Source organism: Phoca vitulina, unplaced genomic scaffold, assembly GCF_004348235.1.
Source record: "Phoca vitulina isolate PV1807 unplaced genomic scaffold, GSC_HSeal_1.0 scaffold24, whole genome shotgun sequence".
Classification (NCBI taxonomy): Eukaryota; Metazoa; Chordata; class Mammalia; order Carnivora; family Phocidae; genus Phoca; species Phoca vitulina.
In genome coordinates, this window is record NW_022589727.1 from 17154213 (window position 1) to 17179107 (window position 24895).

The following is a 24895-nucleotide window of genomic DNA, read 5'->3' on the forward strand; positions in this document are numbered from 1 at the left end:
GGGCTCTGCTGGGGTGGGCGTTAACGTTTTATAATGTAGATCAAAGGTAAAGAGAAAACCCAAGGCCTCTTTGTCACAGGCCCCTAACGACTGCCTCATGTATGAGCAGAGATGGTTTCTTCAAATTACTAAAGAGATTCATTTCCTATTTGTATGTATGTACGCACACACGTAGACATGCACGCACTTACTTATTTAATTCCATACAAAGAACTGTTTCCGAAGAGGACAGGAGAGTGGGCCGTTTGCCCTGGGCTGGATGTGTCAACGCAGGCCTTGCTGTTTCGGGGTACCAGATCCTCCTGCAGATTTTGTTTGCAGAGAAGCAGTCTGGACCCTTTGTCCTTCAGGGAGGCTTCCCATAGCAGCAGCCCTTGCCTAACACAGATTTGTGGCTGGGGGGCTCTGGCCATCCGTGGGCCTTTTGTGCATTCCATTGCTTCCCCCCAACTAGGAGGGCCAGAGAAGAATCCCACTGCCTCGTCTCAAGATGCACTAAAACCTCGGGCTTAGGAAAGTAAACAGCATCTGATCAGCCAGATATTGGGTCAGGCTCGCCTGACATCTGTGCTCCTCGCAGAGGTGGGGAATTCATTGCTAATGAGAAGACCAAGCCTGTGCCTGGGAAAGCGGGAGTCGGAAAGGCTCATGGATGGGGAGGTTAGCCCCTTAAGTCAAGGGAAAGCATCACGTTGGCACCCAGGGTGCTGTGCACCTGCTTCTTGTCCACTCATTGTTCACCAGCTGACCAGGGGTGTCCCTTTTCCTGAGCACAGTTGGTCAGATCTTACGCCACTTGGGTAGGAGGGCGAAAGTCTTGAGGGGCTAGTGTAGGGCCCATGCCCAGTGCAGATATTTCACCCTCAAGTTTTGAAATCTGTTTTCTCTAGAAGCTGTTAATTCAGTTTTTAAAATCAGACTAGTCCTCAGAATTTTTTTAAACTCAGTGACTTCTGATATATTCTGATTTCTAGACGTTACAGTGAGGTAGCATCCTAAAGAAAGAAAACTGGAATTGCCCACAGATTCGTAGGGACAGGGTGTGCAATGCAGTAGCATTGAAAGTACTTGTTATGATCATTCTTTTTATTCCATTCTTTCTGCTGGAAACGTAAAAATGTAAAAGAAAAAAAAACGTGTAGGGAGGACGCAGCAGAGGTCCATCCCTGGAAAACGGTAGCAGCCTTAGAATGTAGAGGGCAGCGCCTGACCGTCATTTTTATGCTTGTCAAGAGAAAATGAAGTTGACCAGAACACTAGCAGGCAATAAGTAGACCCCGCTAGAAAAGGGGAAAACATTATTATGTTTTAGATAGAAATAAGTATAGAGGAGAGGGCTCAACACACAACTGTTTCTATTTTGTAACTTTGGGGCTGATCAAAAGTAGGAAAGTTAGGCAAGAGGCATGTCACTGGCTGAGGACTGGTGGGAATTTGAAAAGATCTCTTTTGCTATGTGCTGAATTGTTTGGGGATACAAAGAAGAGCCAGCCATCTACTCCTACCCAGGCCAGAGGTGGACTCAAAAGTCCCTCACAGCACAATGGTTTCCCATAGCTGGTTCCCTCCTCCCTCCCTCAGTCTCTCCCTTCCTTTCTTGTCTCCTTCCTTCCATTCATCATTCTCACAACAAGGAGAAAAGAGTTGTCTTGAGAAGAAACCTAGTAAGTGATAAGGAGGATAATCAAGAAGGAATTATTTTGTAGGGGAAATAAGGTATGTCTTTACGCTATGGGGGAGAATGTGGTAAATGTCCTAAGAATCTTATAAAGTAGGGTAGGAATTTATAGGAGAAATGAATTCTGAGGGAAAGAGGAAAAGACTTGGCTAGGGATTAAGGCCTGAGGAACAGCAAATGGTGTGACAGTTTTTTCCACATAAGCTGTGCTGTTCTTCCTCATTTGGGAACTAATTTTCTGTCATCCCAACAAATATGCTGATAGATTTTCTAAATCATTACTCTCCCCCCGCACCCCCACCACATATAACATGCACAGTTGGGTTGAGGAGAAGAAGACGAGAAGGATGAAGGAGAAAAACAATAGCCAGTATTGTTATGGCAATGCCTCAAGAGGAAGAGGTTTTCAAAAGTGGAGAATTTAAGAGCATTAACATCTTCTGGGTATTGTTTTAAAGTTTATCATTACCATATGCTGAGATTTTAACGTGTCTGGGTTACATTAAAAAACTTAACAAAAGTTCTCTGCTGGATCTGCCCAAAGAATCCCACATGTCTAGGAACCTGACCAAGGCTACCCATGCTCTTGACAGCCCTTGCTAATGTCCAGGAGCAGGGAAGGCTGGGAAGACAAGCCCCATGGTTCCGAAGGCCGTGCCTACTTTCCCAGTCCCACCAACAGCCCTCTGCTGAGCCTTCTCAGTGTCTCTGCCCCTGTCCACCTCTCAAGTCCTACAAGACGCAGAACTGCTCTGGGGCAGCTAATAGAATTGGCCAGAGAGGAGAAAGCAACCTCCACGGAGTTCTGACATCCCCTCGCTCTTCTGTCTAAACACACTGAAACTGGCACTCCTCTCTGCCCCACACCCTCTTGCTTCTTCTTCATCTTCCCTCTCCCTTTTTCCTCTGTGGAGAGGGGAGGAGAAATACAGGGGAACAAAAGCAATCAACAAAGTCTAAAGAGTTAAAACACTTGATATAAAATATTTCAACAAATGGAGCAACCATTTTGATGCCGAGTAACAGAAATAATAACTGATACTTGCAGAGTAATTACTATAGGCCAGGCGTTGGGCTAGATACTCCATAAAGAGGATCCCAGTTGTCCCCCCCACACACACACAGCCTCATGGGGTAGGGACTTGGTGGCCCCTTTGGACCCATGGGCAAAGGCAAGATGAAACAACGTAGGTGAGATTAAACAGCTTGTCAGGGGCAGGGCTGGGCAGCTCACTCCCTAGCGAGGGATTCCAAAGCTTGAGTTTCTAAAATCCCTCCACCATGGGACATGGGAAGAGAGGCTTTGCAGACAATGTCTGCGGTGACTTTTATAAAGACGACCTCTTCTACCCGCGGCAGCGGACGTCAGTGGAAGCCCCTGGTAGAGGTCTGCATTGGCTGGTATGCCGGGCCTACCTAGTCCGGATTACAAACCGGACTCAGTAGGAGCGAGCCGCCTACTATCAGAGCTCAAAACCTATTTTACAAGAAGGTGTCTGTTTTCTAGAAATGAAACAGGATTTAGTGGCTGACCATCCCGTCTCTGAGTATTCGTCGGAAATTAATATTTATAATCACATGCAAAGAGGCTCGATTGTGTTTGTGACCTGCTTTCTTACGTATTTGGGGTGGGTAGAGATGAAAGCGGAGAACTCACAGCCCATATGCATTTACTGCCAGAGTGGAACTTCAGAATCGTACCAGGGGACCTTTTGGTAATGTTTGTAATGTGCTGCCATTGTGATTTAGGAGAGAAAAATGCTACTGCTGGGCTTTATTTTCAACAGATTTTTTTTTAAACATCAATTAATGCAATCAAATGTAGTACAGGGAAATCTAACTTTTTATTTACATTTCTGGGGGCCAGGGAGGGTTTGTTTGTTTTTGTTAGCTCCAATCATTTGAGCTGCACAGTATACGGTTTTCTTGGTATTTTCCAAATCAACTCAGTAAGTTATATTTAACGGTCTATGTGAAAATCTCCACATGAGGAAGAGAAAACAGCTTTTGTAACTGGTACTATTTGTTGAGAAACAAATGACTCTGCCTTGCTTCACACAGTTTGAAAATAATGACTTTTTTTTTTTTTTTTGGTTTTTCAACAACAGATTTACTTAATAAAATGAATCATATCGGGTTTCTAACCCATACCAGCAAAATTGAAATATGTTATTTCTTCAAGAATTCATCAGGTTTTTGAATGCCAAGTTTTGAACTCAATCTTGATGAATTTGAAAATAACCTAAAAGGAAAACAGCATCATATGTTTGGCCTCAAACCTGAAAAGGGCACTAAGATAAGCCAGTAAGATAATCAGAAAGGTCTCTGCTGAAGGTACATTTTTCTAATTTTTCTCCCTATTGTGATTCATTGTCTTAACTAAACACATATTATCAGCACAAGCTACTGGACGTGCCTTCCTAAGCATAGGGACCTAGTAAACTAATTATCATAGATGATTTAACTAAAAACTTGGTTACACGTTGAAATTTAATTATTTTTCTTCCCCATAATCTGGACCCTAGACTCAGATTGGAGCCCACTCCTCGCAGTAACTACCCATGTGACTTTGAGCAAACTAGTTAGGCTCTTCTTAGGATTTGGGTTACCTAGACCAATCCTTTTATAAGCAGTATGTATACCCCCACAGCACACATTTTGAAAATGACAAAATGCTATTTAAATATATGGAGGTGACTTATAATCATCCTCAGGTAGAAGTAATGAGAGGAAAATGTACCATCATAATAGACTTAGCATTGATAAGAGCCTCTTTCTTAAGGGACTCTCAGAAGGGGGTGGGGACAGAGTTGGCATTGTGTAGATACTCCATTGTGTAGACACTTCTTGTGCTTGGAAGTCATGTTGGCCTGAACATAAAGTATGATCTTTTGTAGTAGATGAGGTAATATGTAGACCTAATCGGGTGAGTTAAGGCCACAGTGACTACTTTGATTTGGAATTTCCCTGCTGTTATCACTTTAACACAAAATTTCTAATGTTCGTTTCAAAAGACAGATGCCCAGACTCGAGGTCCCCTGGGTATCACTCAATTGTATCATTCTTGTTTCTCAGGTTGTGCCCTTTTGAGGGGGTGTCCACCTATATTGTGGGTGCCAATGGGTAGAATAAGGAGGCTCAGAATGACCTAGTCAGGTCAAGATGCCCATTGATCATGTGCTTGCACATAAGGGTATTGTGACAGTCTTAGGTATGTCTAATTCTCTGAAATTTTATTTTATTTTTATTTCTTTGAAGTAGCTGGACCAATATTTAATTAAGGAAACTTCTCTTCCCATTCCAAGGAATACAATTTATTCTGTTACTGGGCATTCTTCTCACATAAGTATCTTTGCATGGTCAGTTATTGTGACTGGTTGAAAATATGCTAAAAATATTTACTGCCCTTTATTCCTTTTTGCACATTCATACAATGCTAATCTGTATTTTCTCACTCTTGGTTTAATTTCTGAACTGTCTTTCCTCCAATATTCAGAAAAGGAGAAGTTTCGCTGCTGGTTCATGTCAGACTGTTTGCCTCCTGTCTCATCCAACAGTGACCATCCTACAGTATTATACAAAGTATTTACTTTTCTTGAGATTGTCAGATGTAAAAAGTCTCATGCTAATCTCTGTCTTTAAGAAACTAAACATTGCTTCTGCTTTTCCAAAGCAAAGGAGGAGTAGAAGGCCAAGACATCACCATAGATCACCTTTTATCCTGAACTTTTATATTTTTCTTTACTAAGAATGAAATTGGTAAGTGAGCTAAATATGACTTATTTTCAGAAAGGACATATATGTTATAGTAGAGTATCAGATTTCTACTTAAATTGTTCAAGACAGCATTGGAATTCTATGCTGATTGCATCACATCACGCAGGGGCCAAGCAGACCTTTTAAATATATAAAATGTTTAAAGCCATTGATAGATATTTTAGTGATTTTTTTCAATAGATTTCCTTTTGGGTCAGAAAATTATCAGCCTTTCTTTATATTGACACAGTATACAATATTTAAATTTTAGAACAGATCTTGAATCAGCTGGTTCAGGTTTTAGAAAAATTGTCATAAAGATAGGGGATTAAAAATTTATTGTGCCCAAAGCATCTTTATGATTTGGCATTATAGTCTTAGAAATATTTAATAGCTTTGCAGAAGGTAATATAAGGAATTGCTATCTAAGAAAGAGCAATCCTGAATTATCATGTCTCATTCTTCATTTAACAGATAACACTTATTAACTAATGCATGGTTTTTGTTAAGCCCATTTCATAGTCTTTAGCTTTGGTTTTTGACCTAACAAAACACCTAGGAATCTGTACTTCTTCACTATACTTCCTAGCTAAATAGAAATAAGACAGAAATCTTTGTTACAACATAAATCTTTTGGCCTTCCTTCCTCCCTCCCTCCTTCCCTCCCTACCAACCTCCCTCCCTTCCTTCCTCCCTTCCTTTCTTCCTTCCTTCCTTCCTTCCTCCCTCCCTCCCTCCCTCCCTTTCTTCCTTCCTTCCTTCCTTTCTTCCTTCCTCCCTCCCTCCCTTTCTTCCTTCCTTCCTCCCTCCCTCCCTTCCTCCCTCCCTTCCTTCCTTCCTTCCTTCCTTCCTTCCTTCCTTCCTTCCGCTCTCTGCCTCTCCCTCTCTTTCTTCTCTTTTCCCATCTCAACAAATAATCTCTCACTTATGTTGCTCTTGACTGACAGGAAACAGAAGGAAATAGAGATGAGTATGATTCATTGGTATGCCAGTAACATCTTGGCTTCAGCATATAGTGCCTAGATGTGCTAGTGTATCCAGAATGATGCCCAAGAGAGAAAAGTAGGTTAGGAACATATTCAGCTAACCTATTTTCCATACATAACTGGCATTACCTTTTTAGTAAGCCACACACTTAGGAATATGCATGCAGTTCCAGTTTCTTCCCAAATACTCAGTTTAGGACCATTTCAGGGAATGATACAGGAACTTAAAGAAGTATAATTAGCTATATAGGCAAAACAGAATGAAGAAATCAGTCTGTTTCTGAATAATTATAATTCCATAAAGGAAAGCTCAAGCCCAGTCTCTACAGGGTTTCAGGAGACAGTTTTACCAAATCAGTAGGTTATTGGCCATTGAGAGAAAACATCAACATTCAGCCATGGTTGCCTTCTGCGTCATGGGTTGTATAATCACTAGGGTTTCTTTCACGTTGACAGCTCAGACCAAAGCACTTTACCAAGAATGGTGTTCCTAGCTGCTCTGCAGAATCTAGAGATAAAGGGAGTTTAACTTTCTATAACCAACAGGGGCTGTACATTAGTCAAGGCTTCGCTTCTCTTTGCTTCTGAAGGGAGAGGAGCACTCTCAACAAGGGCAAGAGAGACTTTAACAATAGTCAGTTGAGGAGTAGGGGATAAAGATAAAGTGGACTGGAATAAGTTCAGGCTTTGGCTTGTCCAGGAGCAAAGGGGTGCCCAGGAGGCATGGAAATAGAAAGAACTCATTGCACATTACTAAGAGATCTAGAAAGACAGTAACTTACTTAGCTTAACTAACAACTTAAATCATTGTACTTAAGAGGGAGGAAACTTCTTTTAAGTGAGGGTTTGGTGGGACGGTGTGGTGTTGGCTTTGAGAACACTGAATTCTGGCACTGACCATGACCAAATGCTTTGCCATCATGAGTGTGTCAGTTACTATATCTAGTCTCAATTTTCTCATCTTTTAAACAAGTCTGTTGCTAATTAGATCGTCTCCATGGCCACTTCTAACCTTTATCTAACATCCCAGCATTTAGCCAATTATATAACATTTACCCTTTCATTTTTTCCCCTACGCATTCCTAGTTTATTGCTTCTTCATTTTACATAAAAAAGCACAATGTTCTGCGATCTTTGAAAATATCTGGGCCAACCAATACAGTTTAGGGAGGTACTTATTAGAATATTTCTTGGTAAAGGGATAACGCCAAATCATGGTCAGCCAACTCTCTCAGGCCCTCACAATCATGTTTCCCATATCACTTTTCAGATTTCTCTGAGCCTTGGGAGCGTTATTTGCTTTTGGAGGGACGTTAATCACCTTATAGTAGTTTTATGCCATCCTCTATTTTTCTTTAAGCATAAAAGCTTTATCTATAATAGAGTGCAGAAGAAGCGAGTGTCTGTAGGTTCACACACTGTATGTTTATTTTTCTTTTAAGTGTGTTGTTGCAGCTCTCTCCTTTGCTAATATATTTTGACACCTTATAGTTGTAACCTGCTGTTCTCTTTAATTGCTTATTGTTATTAATTATATAGTGGTAACGTAGTTGGCTGCTTGAGCCACTTGGCTGTAAAGAAATTCATTTATCATTATTGCCGTTGGAGCTACAGAAAAGTGCCAGCATTCTATCCAGAGATGAATGTTTTTGCGTTCACATCCAGTAAAATTTTGAACATGGGTCAAATCCTTAAGTGTTTTCTTTCTGCTGCTACTCTTCCCTTCTGCTAGTCTGTGCGCAGAATACCTTCATTTTCTCTTATCTTTTATTTTCAGTCCTTGATTTGCTGCCCTTTCAGTGAAGTTTATATGTTATGCTCAGCACTCCATTTAGTGCCCTGTCCAAACAGTCCCCTTCATTTCCTCCTCATCTAGCTAACTGTAAATTTTCCTTCCTAGAATTTCTTTTATAATGCGAGCAATGTTCTTGCCTTCACAACTTTGTTACAAGCACATTTTATTTTAAATCATTAATGCTGATTGGGCATTTTCTTAAGCCTCACCTTTCAATGAAAGTGATCGTTATGCCTTTAAGGGTAACTCTAGACCCCTTCTATGCACATGATAAATAATCAGATGTATTTAGAGTCCCAAATGGAGAAACTGCCAGTGCAATGAATGAATGGATGGATGGATGAATGAATGAATGATGCACACATGCAACTGTGGGGATGCATATTTGCGCACACCCAGCTACGTTCTGATATCTGTAGTTTGTCTAAATCTGGGCTTAATTTAGAATTCATGACCCCACAGCTGCATGTGCCACGGAACAGCCAGGCCAGAGAGCTCCTCTGCCTTCTGGCAGCATGACATTAAATTCACACTAGTTAAGCCAACTTAAATTGAGCCTCCTTGAACCCTCCTAAATAAAACTAGTGGCCTTAATTACAATCAGGCAATTTAAAGGTTATGGAGCTCTAACTAGTACTGCAGTATATCACTTTAATAATGCACAGGAAAATTTCTCTAAGGGGTGGCATCGTTTGATTAGAAGAATTCAAGTTTCACAGCACATTTCCAATAAACTGTTTTTAGAAATCTTATTGCACTTATTGCGCCATTACCTTTTTTTATTCTTCAAGGCCGAGTTTCTAAGGTCACACCAATAGAACAATAAAAATGTGAGTCATTTGCAAATAATGTGCAGTATTGTGATTTTTGCACTGCTGCTTAGGATTTTCGGCATACTGCCTGCCACCAAGTAGAAGGAGCAGGATAAGGTCCCTTGGAGATCTGAGATCCTTGCCCCTTTTATACCTTTGCACCCCACCCATTGCACCTTTAACTTGTGCTTCTGTGGTGAACCCTGATTCGAAACGCCACAGCTTAGATGACTTGGCAAAAAGTTGTCAATAACAGAAGTTTCCTAGAAAGATAATTAGCTTTGGAAATGCCTGGCTAGTTTCTTGTCTTGAACCTGTGGGCACTAAAAAACCCCATGATTGTTGAGATCCATAATATTTACAGAAGCTGGTGAACCTCATTCCATTTCTTTTGTTTGTTTTGTTTTGGTTTGGTTTTTATTTTGTTTTAAAATCATCAGCAATCGCAAGCCATGCTTTCTAGCAGAGATAAACAGCTTTTCAGCGTTTGGAGACTTTCTCCTTCAGATAACTAGTGGCTTTATGCCAAGAAGAAGAAGGTAAACAGAAGAAAAGGCTCTGACCCTTGCCATAAACCCGGCAACAGCAACACGAACACATACCTGATGAGAACTGTGTCCAGCGTGCGGCTCCCGTGGCGGACCCACCGCCGTGCTGAATTAATATTGACTGTTGCACTGTCTCAGTCCTCCAAGATGTTTTCTTGATAGATTTAACTTTAAAGCAGGTTTCATTTAGTTTATGCTGCATGAGCTATCCTCTTTCGATTTTACCAATTTGTGGTTTGCTTTCATACAGTACTCGAAGGTAAATGTACCTCTATTCCCACCAGTGCCAGAAGTCCCAGATGCGAGGGCATTCACAGTAGGTATTTAACACCAAACAAGAGAAATTTTAAACTAAGAGTGTAATCAACGCATACATCTGATTTAACCAATTAGTTAAAAGAATGGAGCTTTGTAATAGAAGAATACAGAACTATTAATAAAAATCATTTAAAAAAGTAACTATGGGGTCATGGATGTGTGATCCAGAGCCTTCTCTGTGACTTGGGGCAAATAAAAGGTAATTACCCTTCTTACACAGTGTTCTTCTTTTGTATTTCAGATATAAAATGCGTGATAACACTTTTCCTCTTGAAACAAGGGCTAAGTTTGGGCTCATCAGTTTCTTGCCAGAGATAAACTGGCAGATAAGACAGTTATAATTTGCTAATGTTTTATTTACCAGAGGATTTTTATCGTATTTCAGGAAATAATGAAGGCAAGGGTAAATAGGGTAAATTTGGTTAGTCCAAATGTGTCATCACATGGCGCTTAATGTACAAGGGAATGGAGCAAACGTTTAAAAAACTGATAGTGACGCCTCGGTGGCTCAGTTGGTTAAGTGTCTGCCTTCTGCTAAGGTCATGATCCCCAGGGTCCTGGGATTGAGCCCCGCATCGGGCTCCTTGCTCAGCGGGGAGCCTGCTTCTCCCTCTGCCTGCCGCTCCCCCTGCTTGTGCACTCTCTCTTTCTGACAAATAAATAAAATCTTAAAAAAAAAAAAAGAAGAAAACAATTGATAAATAATAAATATTGTTTTGGAGCTAGTCTCAGCATTTTGCTCTGATTGAAATTAGATGTCGGACTGGCTAAGTGTGTATTTCCCATAAATTCAATAAATATTTATTGCATCCCAACTATGAGCCCTGTCCTGTTTTAGGTACTTGGCATTCATCAGTGCAGCAAACAGACAAAAGTCCTTGCCCTCCTGAAACTTGCCTTGTGGCACAAATTGATGAATAACCCCAAACTCAGTGCCTGGCACTCCCTCATATTGAGATGTCCTGGGCTACCATCCACCACTCTTTAATAGGCAAGGCAAGAGCTGAAATGCATTACTGAATTGGAAACGTGCTACTTCCAATCATATTGTATGTCTAATTTTATGCAAAAGGTAAGTAAATTTTTATACTGTCTTGTGTGCTCAGAAACTTGCTGTCAAGGCAGTGAACATTGCAGCACTAAAGATTAGGTGGTGAAAACTTTGTAAAAGAATAAAGGTTACTTTCATGTATTCAAGTGAGCAGAAAGAAGGGGAAAAATTGACCTCAAGTAAACTGGATCCCTTTTGGTGCAATACAGCAGCATATACTGAAGTTAAAGCTTTATACCACAAACTAATTTTTTTAAAGCCTCTCTGTTTTCTACAGGAACAGATCGAAGGGATGTATTTCAGACTTAAGTTGGTCGCAGTCCTTGCTCCTAACCCTCTCCCCACCCTTGCCTTTTTCAGGGCTAACAGTATTTTTACTGAGAAACATATGCTTCTTTCTTGTTTTCTTAGTTAAGAACACTTTTTCTTGGGGAGAGGAGTGAATGGAGCTCAAAGTGATTTTATCAGTGCATTACCAAAACCTGATTTTTTTCTTAAATGAAAACACTTGAAGCCCAGCTTTTTAACTTTAAAGCTATTTGCTGGCACTGTATGTTTTCTCTGAGGCTTCAACTGTGGGCTCATGTTTCGATTAGGAAAGTAGAGAAGAAAAGGCTGACGACCTGGAGCTGCCAACACACTGGTCAGGTTTGAAACATGTCTTTTGTCCACATGCTCATCCTTAATTTCAGACGTGTGCCAAAATATCGCTGCTGAGTCCCCACAGGTGGAGGGAAGCCACTTTTTAGTGGGTTGTTTTATTATGTATTGTTTGAACAGTATTCCAGTGTTTTTTCCTACATGAGAATGTTCAAATAACTAATACCCATGACCGATAATAATAGCCAAAGAATTGGACAATACTGCATCTCAGAGCATCTAAAATCCCACTGCCTGCCTCTCCCATCCCGGCCCACCTGGACCTCCTGCTAGTTTCCAAGCTGCTGATGTTTATGGGGCTCCAGGCAGCCCCTGGGCTCTTTAAAATCTGCTGGGTACAATGCAGCCTACCCCAGTTGAATCATTTCCTGCTCCAGCCCTGCTGATAATGAGAAGTTCAAGACAGGAAATAACAGTGTCGGTATCAGTGGCTTTGCTTATAAAGTCCAAAAGCATTGTAGCCTTTAAGACCATGGGCCAAAACCAGGGAGTGACTGAGTTAAATGCAGCCTTGCACCTTGTAGGGCTCCTTGAAATAAAATTCTGGCTGAGACACACGGGATGTATATCAGTTTGCTTTTCTCGAGCTACCTGACTAAGGGTGGCAAGTGTGGCTAGTCAAAGTCGAGGCACCTGGTGCTCATTTCCTCCTGGTATCCCCAGTGCCCTTTCTCTCTTACAGTGCGTCTTACACTTGTATCTCGTATTCCTCTCTTGTGTGGCATAGCAATCCTGATGGTGGCACACATTCCCATACCTGCCAGTGAGAAAATCCAGTAAGAGCTAGCGTCAGTCTTCGTTTGCACGTTGCATTGTGCAGTGGAACAGAGCAGAGCTTTTTAACTAGGGTAAGGAAGGGTTCACGTAATATTCAGGGCTCTCAAATTCGGCCTGACTTTGGGGGCTTGATGACTAATCTGCTGGCAGACCTTGAGGCCTAAGTAATAGTCTCCATTGCCAAATTAGCACCTCTGCGTGTTTGTGTTGCGGGCGTGAAGTATGCACCGCATGGAACACAACAAATCATAGTGGCCTGAGCACTATGGACCTAGAGAGACGCAATGGCTGTGTGCATGGCAAATTACAGCACGGTCTGCCTATTTTTCTCCTCCTGGTTTCTAGGGTGAGCCAGTGTAGCCGAGGGGTGAGTTTTGTCATGTGTGGCTTTTCTTTGTTACTCCTCAGACCCCTAGCTTATAAATGTGTGCTTGGAAATTAACTCCGGGAGGAGGAGAAGCAGGGTAAAGGGTTGGGGGTTGGGAATTGGTTTAGGGCGTAATTTTCTTGGATTTAAAAATATATGTAAGGATATAGTGGTATATGCGTTCGAACTGGAAAAATTACAACTGCAGGGTATTTGATTCCTCTGTTTGGATTCCAAGGGCAGAGTGTACTCCCACTCAGATCAGAGCTTTTAAGTATGGCCCCTGCCACATGATGATACACCGAGAGGGGTTTGTAGCTTTGGACTTTAGCCTATAGATTTATGCAGTGGAAGAGGCTGGAGGACCCTTCTGGCCAGTCTCGAGGGGAAATAAGAGAAGGAGTTCTACTTATAAACCGTTACAAATTGGTCCTCTATAATGGCTGCAGTGTTGATAAGACGATATAAGGGGGCCCCCAGTGATTCCTGGGATAACAGCTGCATGTAAGTCAACCACTGAACATTTGCTTGTAGCTGCTCTAGATTTTTGTTTTTATTGAAGGAAAAGGAGTATAAACATGGGACACACAGTCTGGAGGCTGCTTAAAGTGTTTCTCTTGTTTAAAGCTTATATTGAAATGTCAGTGTCTTCTGTTATGCTTACAATTGCCATGTTGGAGCTTACAACTTGTGTTGTGCTTGAGCATCCAAATGGCAACTATTATTTTTTTCTGTTACAAAGCTGGCTGATTAATAGTTGTGTTGGTCCACGTTTTATAAATTGGAGAGATAGAAATGATCATTCCCCTTTGAACTGGCCTCCCATAAACAGATTTTGTTCTTATAGCACAAAGTTTTGGACATGATCATCACATTCCCTACGAAAGCATTGAGGTTGTATTGCAATTATGTATTCAGACTCTTTTCCTTTGCAACATTTAATAGCGGAGTAAATATTTACATTAGCATCAGTGTCTTCTATGTAGACTCGATTCCTGTTTACATTTATGTTCACACTTAAATGCAGATTAACAAGTGGAAGTAATTATTTGAGCTGAAATTTCTGTGCCTGGGAAATTATTTCTCAATTATATCCACACCATCTTTGGTCATGCTTTCAAGTGGTTGACCAGGATGGGAAGTCGGTGGCCTCCAACATGTTCTCAGTGGTGACAGCTTCACTCTTGCCCTTCCTGACCTTGGACCAACAGTGCTGGCCGCACACATGCTCCCCTCCACCAGCACACAACAAACAGGGGTTTTCTCTTTGTTCTGGAAAGATGCAGGTTTATAATGAAAGTTCCATATTCTTCTCATTCATTTGACTAAATTTACACTCTGTTTCTTTCTCCCTTTCCCTGTGCTAATCTCTGCTCTCACATGTACTTGGCTAGAATACTCTTCAGCCTAGTAGTGTCCAGAACTGGAGTTTTTCTGTCCTCCATATTATTGCCCATTTCCTGTGTAACCTTTTGGCCATCAGAATTTCAGTGTGGTAGTTAATAGGGTCTAGAGAGGGTAGTGCTTTTTAGTCTTTAACTTTCAAAGTCACCTACAAAGGCAAATTATACTCATTGTGGAAAATCTGAAGACTATAGATAAGCAAAAAGGGAAGAAAAATCTAGAAATTTCACCCATAGATCTCCTCTGTAACTCAATAAAAAAAATAGGGCTGCACTAGCCTATTATATCCTTAATGGAATATTGTAATGGTTATTAAATCAATTGACTCAGAATCTCTTTTTAATAAATGAGTCAGACTGTATTATCCAATTACTGTCAGCTGCTACCTTTCCGGAGAGCAGAAATGGTTACTTTGATTGAATTTTTAGGATTTTGGCACCTTTAGGAAGAAGGGAGATAAAAAGACAAGGTGCAGGTTGTGGCTCCGTTGGCAAAATCCTGAGCCTGAGGCTCGAGTTTGCCTGGAAGCAGAGGTGCTGATATTCACCCCGTGAACATCAACTTTAAATTAAAGCCACAGTGCAACTTTAGTTCCTTACCCCCTCCTGCCAGATAGCAAGGAGAGAGAAGCTCAGTTTTGAAAGGAAACAGGGCTTACCTAAGGTAGATCCCCAAGTACTGAGGATTTTTTTAGGATTTCTTTGAAAATTAAGACCCTGTTCTTCGCCACACAATGTAAACAGAGAATGTACGGGAGCTGAGTTAAACAGAGACTCTGAGTAAGGATAAACTTTTGAAATTCTTATTATAAATACATTTTCTTAGTTTGCCATTACTCTCTCTGCCCTCTTCTTCGGTTAAAAAATACAAAATGAGTTCTGTTAACCAGTGGTAAAAATGTTCTGGGTCCTTCTGTCACTCTCACTCATTATCCATTCGACCCTGTGTAAATAAGCAAGTGTGAGCACGGGGAAAATGAGTAGGGAAGTTAATAAAGGTGGGAGAAATGTGTAGATGTGTGCCCTGTCTAGCTTAGAGCACACTGGCTTTCGCTTATCTACCATTTGCTGTGTAGTAATTGAGATATATTTTCTATCTTACTCAAATAGCTAGGAAAAGTTACTTGTTGGAAAAGACCTCTAACGTAGAAATGAACATAGAAATGAAAGGCAGGTAGAACTCCCAACATGTTTTTTTTTTTTTTCAATATTAAAATGTGCTGTTACACTATAAAAAGTTCTGAAAATGCCGGAAGCTATTGTTAACACTGCTATCACTTAGTGCCTTCACCAAGTATGGGATTCATGAAAACTAAGTCTGCACTAATAATGCATAAATGCTTTATGACTTTGTGTCACCTTCTTGTGAATTCACTTGACTAAATTTAGGTTATGTAATGTTTTGGGATAGAACTTCTCTGTTCTCAGGATAGGAAATAAATAAAAATTGATGACATTTTCTTTGTATTCATACACATATATATTTCTCCTATTAATTTTCCAAACAAAATACTCAGAGTCAAGAAACATAACATCATATTAAAGATCATTCTAACTTGCATAATTCACTTTGTGTTCGCAGAACAGTCAGTCATTATCCTCTAGAAAGCCAACCAGGCTTATATATGTTTCTTCACAAATATTGTAAGGTTAAGAATTCTGGAACAAATGTGTATATCTGCTCACACCCATTGGCCGCATCTTGGTTCTTGTGCCAAACACACGATTTAAAGATGAAAGTTGAACTCCTAGTTACCTTCTTATCACCAAAGTAAGGTATGCAGCATTGAGGAAATAGAAAACATTTAAATTTGGCAAGTTTTTCTCTTGATCAACTTACTGACCTAAGTCCCTACAATAAATTGTGTTCCTGATATTTCTTAATATCTAAAATTTGGAAAAATGTTGGTGACTTTAGGATTAAAAAAAGAGAGAGAGAGAAAGGAACAGATGAAAACCCCTTGATCTTATATAATCCCTAAAGCTTTTTGTATAACCCCTTGTCATGTCAGTATGCACAATTAAACTCCTTCTTACACAATTATAATCAAGGAATTTACTGTGCCACCCAAATACAGAGTAGGTTTTTATCTCTTGTGAAATGTAGACAGTACTGGGTGGCTTAATTAGTGCTTTGCTTCTCTTTTTACAAATTCCAATCCTCTGCTTCTAAAGACTCATACTTGTGTGAGAAGAAAGATTAGGAATACAAATAGAGTGATTTTACTCCTAGTTAGCTAATAATAATTCACTTTGTAATTGAGCCTTTGTGTTGCCAGTAATATCAGCTCGTGAAGGACTTACACGTGCGCGTTGTGTTGCATGGAAGGAGATACATTTGGAGGATAGACTTGTTGCCCCCACGGTGTGAATATGCCTTTCATTCCCTAGACCGAGAATATCTGACACTCATGTTCCTTAATAACATTTTTAATCACTGCAAATAGGAGAAGATAAAAGTATAACTTGATAACAAGCTAGGTTAAATTGCAGCCTCTCAGCCCTTCCTCTCTCTGAGAAGTCGTCTGGGAGTTGCTGTAGGGCAGAGCCTATTTGCTAAGATCGTGGACCCTGAGGCCAGGATGCCTGGAGTTCAGTTCTGGCTCCACCAAGTATTGCCCGTTTGACTTGGAAAAAAATCACTTAAACTCTCTGGGCCTCATTTTTCTCATCTATAAAATGGGACTGATTGTAGTTGTTAAATTAATTTCTATGTGTGGGCACTTAGAACAACAGTGTCTAAAACAGTTTAGAAAACACTAAAGAAATGTGAGGTTGTTCATTCTAGTGCTACTGGTTTTCATTTCTTATAATTGCAAGTTGAAATAAGTTGGAATAATCTTTAAATTGTAAATTGCAGGAAGGTTTTAATGAGGACAAAAGCAACATAAAAATAATGGCATCCAACAACAGAAACTCTTCACATTATGTAGCAATTATTATTACATCAAAATATTTTTCTATCATCTTGTCCCTAAGATATAAAGAAAAATCCAGGACTAGTCAAAAGTGAGGTTGGAGCTCGTAGAAGCTCCTTTGAAGAAAGGCAGTCTGGATTACCAGGTAAAATTAAAACTGTCTTACAAAGTAGAGGGAACACTGAACTGAGAAGATATGGGGAACTGGGAGTCCCAAGCAGAAAAAATAAAGCACTTATAGGATATGCTATAAGCATGAATAATATTTCAAAATTGCCTGAACATCTTGGGAATAGAAAAAGAAAGTTGTGGGAATACCACTAAAAACGTTATAGTTAGAAATAGAAACTTGTAGAACCTTCTAAGTAAACCAGAGGAGAGGCCTGAGGAAGAAGCTGTCCATTTTTCTATGGGTCCATTATTTTAGGACTTCAGAAACACACAGCCATAAAAACATGATAGTGAAAAGGAGACGCCTTAATAGTGACATCTAATTATACTGGAAAAGCTGAACAAAATGTATTACCCTAAGACAAACTCTGCCTTCTGATTATTTTTGGAGGTTAAATTCCAGAAATGTTTTAAATTGATATAAATTCATAGGTAATGTGAAATAGTAACCAAAACCCTTATACGCTACTATATATTTCTATTCGGTGACGGAAATCGTTTAATATGTGCCGTTACAGTGAATTCACTCGTCTATTAAAGATGTGGGGGGTTTCAACTTTTCTGCTCATGTATTCTCCTTAACAGATGAAGGACTGAACCACGAATGCAAACTCTGCAGCCAGACCTTCGACTCCCCTGCCAAACTCCAGTGCCATCTGATCGAGCACAGCTTCGAAGGGATGGGAGGTACCTTCAAGTGCCCCGTCTGCTTCACAGGTAGGAAACTCTAGAGAGCTCCATGGCCAGATCACATCTTTCCTACCAAAGCGTATCCCCACTGCTGCGGCCTTTTACGGATATGACTTTGGTTCAATTTGGGGAGAAGATGTTTGATCTCTGCTGATTAACATTGATTGCTGCCTACTTAAAGGCTCAAATGGGCAGGAAGGTTAACTGTTAGGATGAACAAATGGCATTTCGAGCTCTCGTAGAACTTTGCACTTTTCCATCTGGAAAACGACATCCAGGTTCTGTTCACTTTTCTCCTCTTGGTGTTGAAAGGTCACCAAGTCAGAGAGTGCCTGCACCGAGCGGCTTCTGAATCGCAAGCCGTCTGACTAGAATGCGGTCATGGTGCCCAGCCCATGTCTGTTATTGAAACACGGAGAATTTTCTAACAGTCCCCATAAGAAATAAAAAAGATATTATTAAAACCCTCCCAAATTCTTTGAACTAGAAAACAGATTAGATAAACAGATTAGATGAGGCGTTTATTTCCTATGAAATTGGATTTTAAAAGTAGAAGTTGATATAAATGTACACTTTTGAGAAGAAACTTTTATTGGATGTTGTAGCACTAGAGTTTTCAGCAGCAGCAGCAAAAAAAATATAAATCAGAAACTATAATTTGAACCCCACAGGGGTTGAAATATGATCACACACGTTTCTGGTACTCCCCCAACAGTGAGGAAGTTATTTTGGAAAATCCTTTGTGATCATTTTGCATGTGTCTTGAACTTGATGGTCAAGCCCCTCAAGGCTATGTTTCCTTCTTATTTGTCTAAAAAAAAAAAAAAAAAAGCAAAACAAAACAAAAATATATCCTTCTCTGAAAACTGGCTTCTTTGCACAGCGAGATTCCAGACATTGATTATTAACCTTCTCTGTGTTCAGCCTATAGATTTCTATCCTGTAACAAAATAGGAGAGGGGCCATGTTCATTGCCCAGTTACCACAAGTAGAACTTGAGTGTCGTGATGGCTCTGTCTTCAACATTTGCCTGTGAGGCTCATTCTTGTTCAGTAATTTCATCAGCCACCCCTCGTGGAACTGTTCTTTTTTTTTATACTTTCAATTTGTATTTAAAAATATGCATTGGGTTTAGGGTGGGGGGAAGGCTTGCTTTTTAAAATTCTTTTGTTTATTTTTTTAAGTTTTTACTTTAATTCCAGGTAGTTAATATACAGTGATTTATTAGTTTCAGGTGTACAATATAGTGATTCAACACTTCCGTACATCACCCAGTGCTCATCACAACAAGTGCCCTTCTTAATCCCCATCCCCTATTATACCCATCCCCCCACCCTCCTCCCCTCTGGTAACCAGCAGTTCTCCGTAGTTAAGATAAAAATATATATTGTTATATTTTTACCATAACATAGTATTTATCTTAAGATACCATGAGTCAGGAGTCTGAGTTCTTTATAAAAGCTCATAATAAGTCTTCATCAGGAAGACTGGGTCATAGATCTCCTCATGATTAAGACCCCTAATAAAATAGTTATTTGATGTTGTAGCCAGAAACCTCATAAAATGTGCTAAGTTATATGGAGATCAGTTGCAAATCTGTATAAAAACCCCATTTCTTTTTGTTGATGTAGGTAAGAGACAAAAATGCATTAAACATGAGCAGTCTGCATTTTCTGTGCGGACAGACCTGAATTGTTTTAGTGTACCTTGAAGTAATTTTAGAAATAACAATTAAAAAAAAAAAAAAACTTCCAGTATAAAGTGTGTTAGGTGGGAGAGAAGAAATCTGAGTAGTTTTTTAAGGTAATGAGAAATGTGATTAAAATGTATGACTCACAAGAACAATATTCTAATATTTTAGGTTGGCGGGCAATTAGAATAATTTTAATGATTAGAGTGGAGTCAAAGTCAAATGCCAACATCTTTAATAAATCCTTTCCCTGCCTATACAGATTAATATTGTAGATGCAAACTTTTTTAGGTCACAGTGCACCAGGCATCCATCAGAAGTCAGTTCTGCCAACCCAAACACTGCCTCTGGCATATACAATTTAATTATTAATAGTATGTCTCCTAGGTAAACTGTTACACAGTCTTAGGGCCTTGTTTTGTAGTCATTAAAATTGAACATGTTTATATTATTGAAACCCTTGCATTCAGTGTGTAGGCTGAGTTGATCTTAAAGTATCCAAAGAGAATTTACCTGCAGTTCTGTTTCACATTTATAGACAGTGCCCCAGAGTAGCTGTGGGATATAATTTTTAGCATTAACACATTCAAATAGAGAACTGTTTGCTAGCTGTAACTTTAGGCAAATCCAATAAACAGGGTTTTGGCATCTATGATTTCTTAACCTGTGGGTTGCTGAGAAATAAGAGTCATTTCTGTTCAGACAGTGCTGTGCATTTGACAATTTTCAGCTTTATTTTTAAAAGATTTATAGGGAGCGGGGCCTCGATAAACCTTTACTTTGGAGCTGTTTGGGTTGAATTAGGCACTTGGTAGAGTGCACTTTCACAAAAGCCAGCGACCCAACCACGAGCAAGTGTGACTCAGCCCTCCCCAGTGCCTGGCAGTGGTCACACCCAGAAGGTGTGCCACTGAGGTTGCTCAGTCTGGGGCTCTTCACGGGGAGTCATCAACTGAGGGCATTGCAGGAAGAAAATAACCCAAAGTTCACCATCCTTTTATCATTTCAGTGTTTGTTCAAGCAAACAAGTTGCAGCAGCATATTTTCTCTGCCCATGGACAAGAAGACAAGATCTATGACTGCACACAATGTCCGCAGAAGTTTTTCTTCCAAACAGAGCTGCAGGTAATGTCCCCATGAGGAGAACCGGGACTGAACTCAGTTGCTCTTCTTCTAGGCAACAAGGGCACTTTAAATCTGGATTCACAGTATCACTCACCCTGGGCCACCAGGATGCTCTGTGTGTATTGGGGCAAAGGGAAAATTAGAGGCTGGATTAACAGACACCAAAGTAATTTTGCCTCTGGCTGCTGTCAGTCATAAAAAGAACTGGAACAGACCTGTAATTGGACCTTCTGACCCAGTGTGATAGGCTTAGGGGTCAGCTTTATTGGACTGTGGGATCATTCACCTCGCTGTCATGGCCCATTCTCCCCAATCCTGTTTTATTCATGTTCTGTTCCCACTGGACTCCAAGCTGTGGATGGATGTCCAAGTTATTGTTGTCCTGAGGGGCTCAAAATTGGAAGGGAGAAGGGAAGAGAAGAAAGAAGCTCTACTCTTGTCTAGTATGTTTCTTCCACTTAATGGACTAGAACAATTATTACTAACAGCCTCCTAGTTAAAATGTTGGCACCCAAAGACATTAGGTTTAGCCTTGAGTGTCCACTTGCTAGATATGTGACTTTGCACGGGTCCCTAATGTCTCTGAACCTCAGATACGAAGAAATGACAGACAAGTGTAATGCTTATGGGGTTGCTGTTAGGTAAAAATGAAGTGACTAGGTCTGAATAAGGTACAAACCAGAAAATACAATACAAATTTTGGTTGGTTTTATTACTCTTGGCAATAGACCAGTAGTTAAAATATGGGTAAGAGACCTGGATGCTACCCTAGAAATGTTACTTATTGTGAATGGAAAATAACTCTTGTTTTGTTTTTTCTGTTACTTCATCTGAAAAATGGGCATAATACTTATCCTCATTTTTCTAATGAAATTATATGACTAACATGTTTTTGCTAAATTTTGTTGGAGCCCTTAGAGGAGAATGGATTCGAACACAAACTTATTTTATTATTATGAGCATTATCATTAACAATAAAGTCATTTAGCCCAAAAAGGGGGAAAGGAGTAGTTATTTTTTGCATCGAATCGCTTCAACCAGATCTGGATGAAGCAGGAACTCAGAGCCCCACCCACTCCTTAGTTTCTCATCTTACACTGTGGACCCTGGGACAGCTTTGTACCTCCTTGGGCTCTGGGGAAGCCAGATTTATGTGAATTATGTGTCAAAATGAGGAATTTACAGTTTATTATCTGTTATCATTCTATAAGTAAACAAATAGCAAATTAAGGAGGTGAAATAAAAGATATTTGAAAGAATGGGTGAGCCCATTTCATTGTCACAATTGTGTCAGTGGACTGAAATTAAAGTTGCTGTCTTACTTTTTATCACTTCTAAATAGATTTCTACTCTGTCACATCAGTTTGGGAATTGAATATAGAAGATTGACCAAGTTAGACTATTGTCGAAAAGTATATCTTCTTAATATAAACTAAATTTCTGTTTGAAAATATATTCTTATTACAATATGTATCAAAAGATAAGTCATTTGGGTTTTTATGAGTCTGTAAAGGATATGGCCAATACACCTAGTGATACTTAATTAGCATGTAAACTGTGGAACAGAATTAATAATAGGTTAAAATCAAAGTTGTAGAGATTCTATAGAGACTGACTTCTATCTAATGTTCTTGAAAAAAATTTGCAACAAAATTGCACTTTTATACTGTATTAGTAGATTTCTAATACAGCTAACCTGGTGGTAAGACTTCAGTGTCTTTCATTAAAAGAACCCAACACTACGGCCATAGTAGCCTGTAGTCCATGGTAGTACAGACAAAACTAAGCAGTTAAACACATCCTTCAGGACTCCAGGTTTCTTTTACAGTGTATTTTAGGGTTTCATGGAATGTACAGAATTCATTCTTTTCTACAATTAGTATAGACCTGTGGTTTTCAAACTCTTTGATCTCAGGATGCCTTTACACTTAAAATGATTGATGACCACAAAGGGCTTTGATTTATGTGGGTTATTATCCATTGATATTTCCATATTAGAAATCAAAATTGAAAGATGTTTTAAACACAAGAATATACACACATACGATTCTACGGGCTATCAGAGAGATGATGTCATCACTTGTCAAGTAGCCTCTAGAAAATTCCGCTGTGCATTCATGAGATAATGAGAGTGTAAAGGGCAAATAATGTCTTAATGCTATTATGAAAATAATCTTGACATAACAGACCCCCTGAGAGGATCTAGGAGACCCCAGAGGTCCCTGAGCCACACTTTGAGGACTGTTGGTTTATAAGATACAATACAAAACACAACTCATTCTGACTCTTTAAGATCTTAGAAGGTCAAACATGTCTCAAATCATTCTTGATTCATTCATTCAAATTGTGATCTGGCCACAATAAGACTTAGTCCATAATCCAAAGCTGTGAGCACTCCTTTTCTAATCCCATAACTCAGAATCATGCATATTTGGTCTTTTTGGGGGGGGGGGGGAGAGCAGAGGGACAGGGAGAGAGAGAATCTCAAGCAGACTCCCTGCTGAGTGCAGAGCCAGATGCAGGGCTCGATCTCACGACCCTGAGCCAAAATCAAGAGTTGGACATTCAACCAACTAAGCCACCCAAGTGCCCTACATTTTTGGTCTTGATATGAATACTCAAGCTCAGTACATGCATCATCCCTTAGATAAGAACAGTTTTTATAGTTAGTATGTGATAATTTTTAGAAAGTGAATACCACAGTCATTGGCATATCTATGTAGGTCTATTTTCTAAAATCCCCAGTAGTAGCAGTGGCTTTTGGTTTCACTTGATCTTAGCCAAAAGGCCGAGAAGCGATTGTGGCTTTTGTTTCAATACATTAAGAAAAATGGATCAGAGTTAACTTTACTTTTTCCAGTTTTGAGAGTGTTTCGATTTTTATGCTTTACCCTCAGGGGTTCACAGTCCTATACATTTGCTTTCATTACCCAAATTACCTTTATACCTGTGCTCAGAGGATGGAATTAATGTAATTTTTAAAGACTGATTTCTTTTATTTCCTACATAAAAAGTGGGTATGATAAGTGTACAAAAACCATAATAGTTTTGTTAATTTCTAGAATGAGGGGGGGAAATCAACTGAAGTTAAGGTAACAGTAGAAAATTAAATTGGTAACCAAAATCATAAGAGTAGAAAAATGAAAAATGAAGCCATTTTATCAGCCCACTTTGGTTCGTGCTTTGGTTTGGAAAATAAATGCAAATTTTAAAATTGATACACATTATACATACCACTTGAACTCATATTCATCTACTTTTTTATGCCACTGAAGTTCAGAAAGGAGGACTTTTCGTAAGAGATTATAAAACTAAATGTTCAAGAACTGAAATCCTATTAGAGATTGAAAGCATATAGCTTTTTTTTTTTAAGATTTTATTTATTTATTTGAGAGAGAGAGAGTATGAGCGAGGTGGAGAGGTGGGAGGCAGAGGGAGAGGGAGAAGCAGACTCCCCACTGAGCAGGGAGCCTGACACAGGGCTCCATCCCAGGACCCTGGGATCATAACCCGAGCTGAAGGCAGATGCTTAACCAACTGAGCCACCCAGGCACCCCTGAACCACCCAGGTGCCCCTGAAAGCATATAGTTTATTTGACTCTTCTATCAGGGTGAGAATACTAGGGTAAATCTGGAATGAGCATTTCAAAATCACCTCATAATGCAATGATGGTGTATCTTTTAATGGCGCACAAATGATTTCATGACCATAAGTAATTTACATTTCGTTCACTGCTTATGCCCAGCTGAAAATGTGAAAGCATTTTTTTGTGACTAGAAGTGCTTTGTTGGGTATAAAATTATATACCCAACACACACACATGACTGTGTATGTTATTTTCATTGCTATTGCCTACAATACCAGTCTGAACTCAGATAATTCCTCATTATGTTACTTGTCCATCTTCAGGAGACCAAGGACTCAGACGTCATCTTTTGGACATCACAGACCCCAACTCCTTTTAGAATTAAACAAGACAAAACCTCTGTTTCTATGGAATACTCAATCTAGGACACACCTTTTGCCAGTGTGGAAGCTATGTTCTTCACGTGACCCCTAACCCTTTCTGACCAAAAGTTCTAAATTCCAGTTTAGAGATAGATAGTGTGTAATTATTGGCAAGACATAGTCTTTTTCTTTTGGTAGAGT

The 24895-nt window shown here is 39.7% G+C and overlaps 1 protein-coding gene across 4 annotated transcripts in view; it reads left to right on the top strand.

Moving 5' to 3' along the window:
• Window positions 1-24895, top strand: part of ZNF521 (zinc finger protein 521) — a 271861-nt gene that overhangs the window by 224707 nt on the left and 22259 nt on the right. For all 4 annotated transcript variants that reach the window (XM_032421453.1, XM_032421450.1, XM_032421451.1 and 1 more), the window contains 2 exons: window positions 17826-17957; window positions 20630-20745. In XM_032421453.1, coding sequence (XP_032277344.1) covers window positions 17826-17957; window positions 20630-20745 — 248 coding nt within the window. The remainder of the gene's footprint in view (window positions 1-17825; window positions 17958-20629; window positions 20746-24895) is intronic.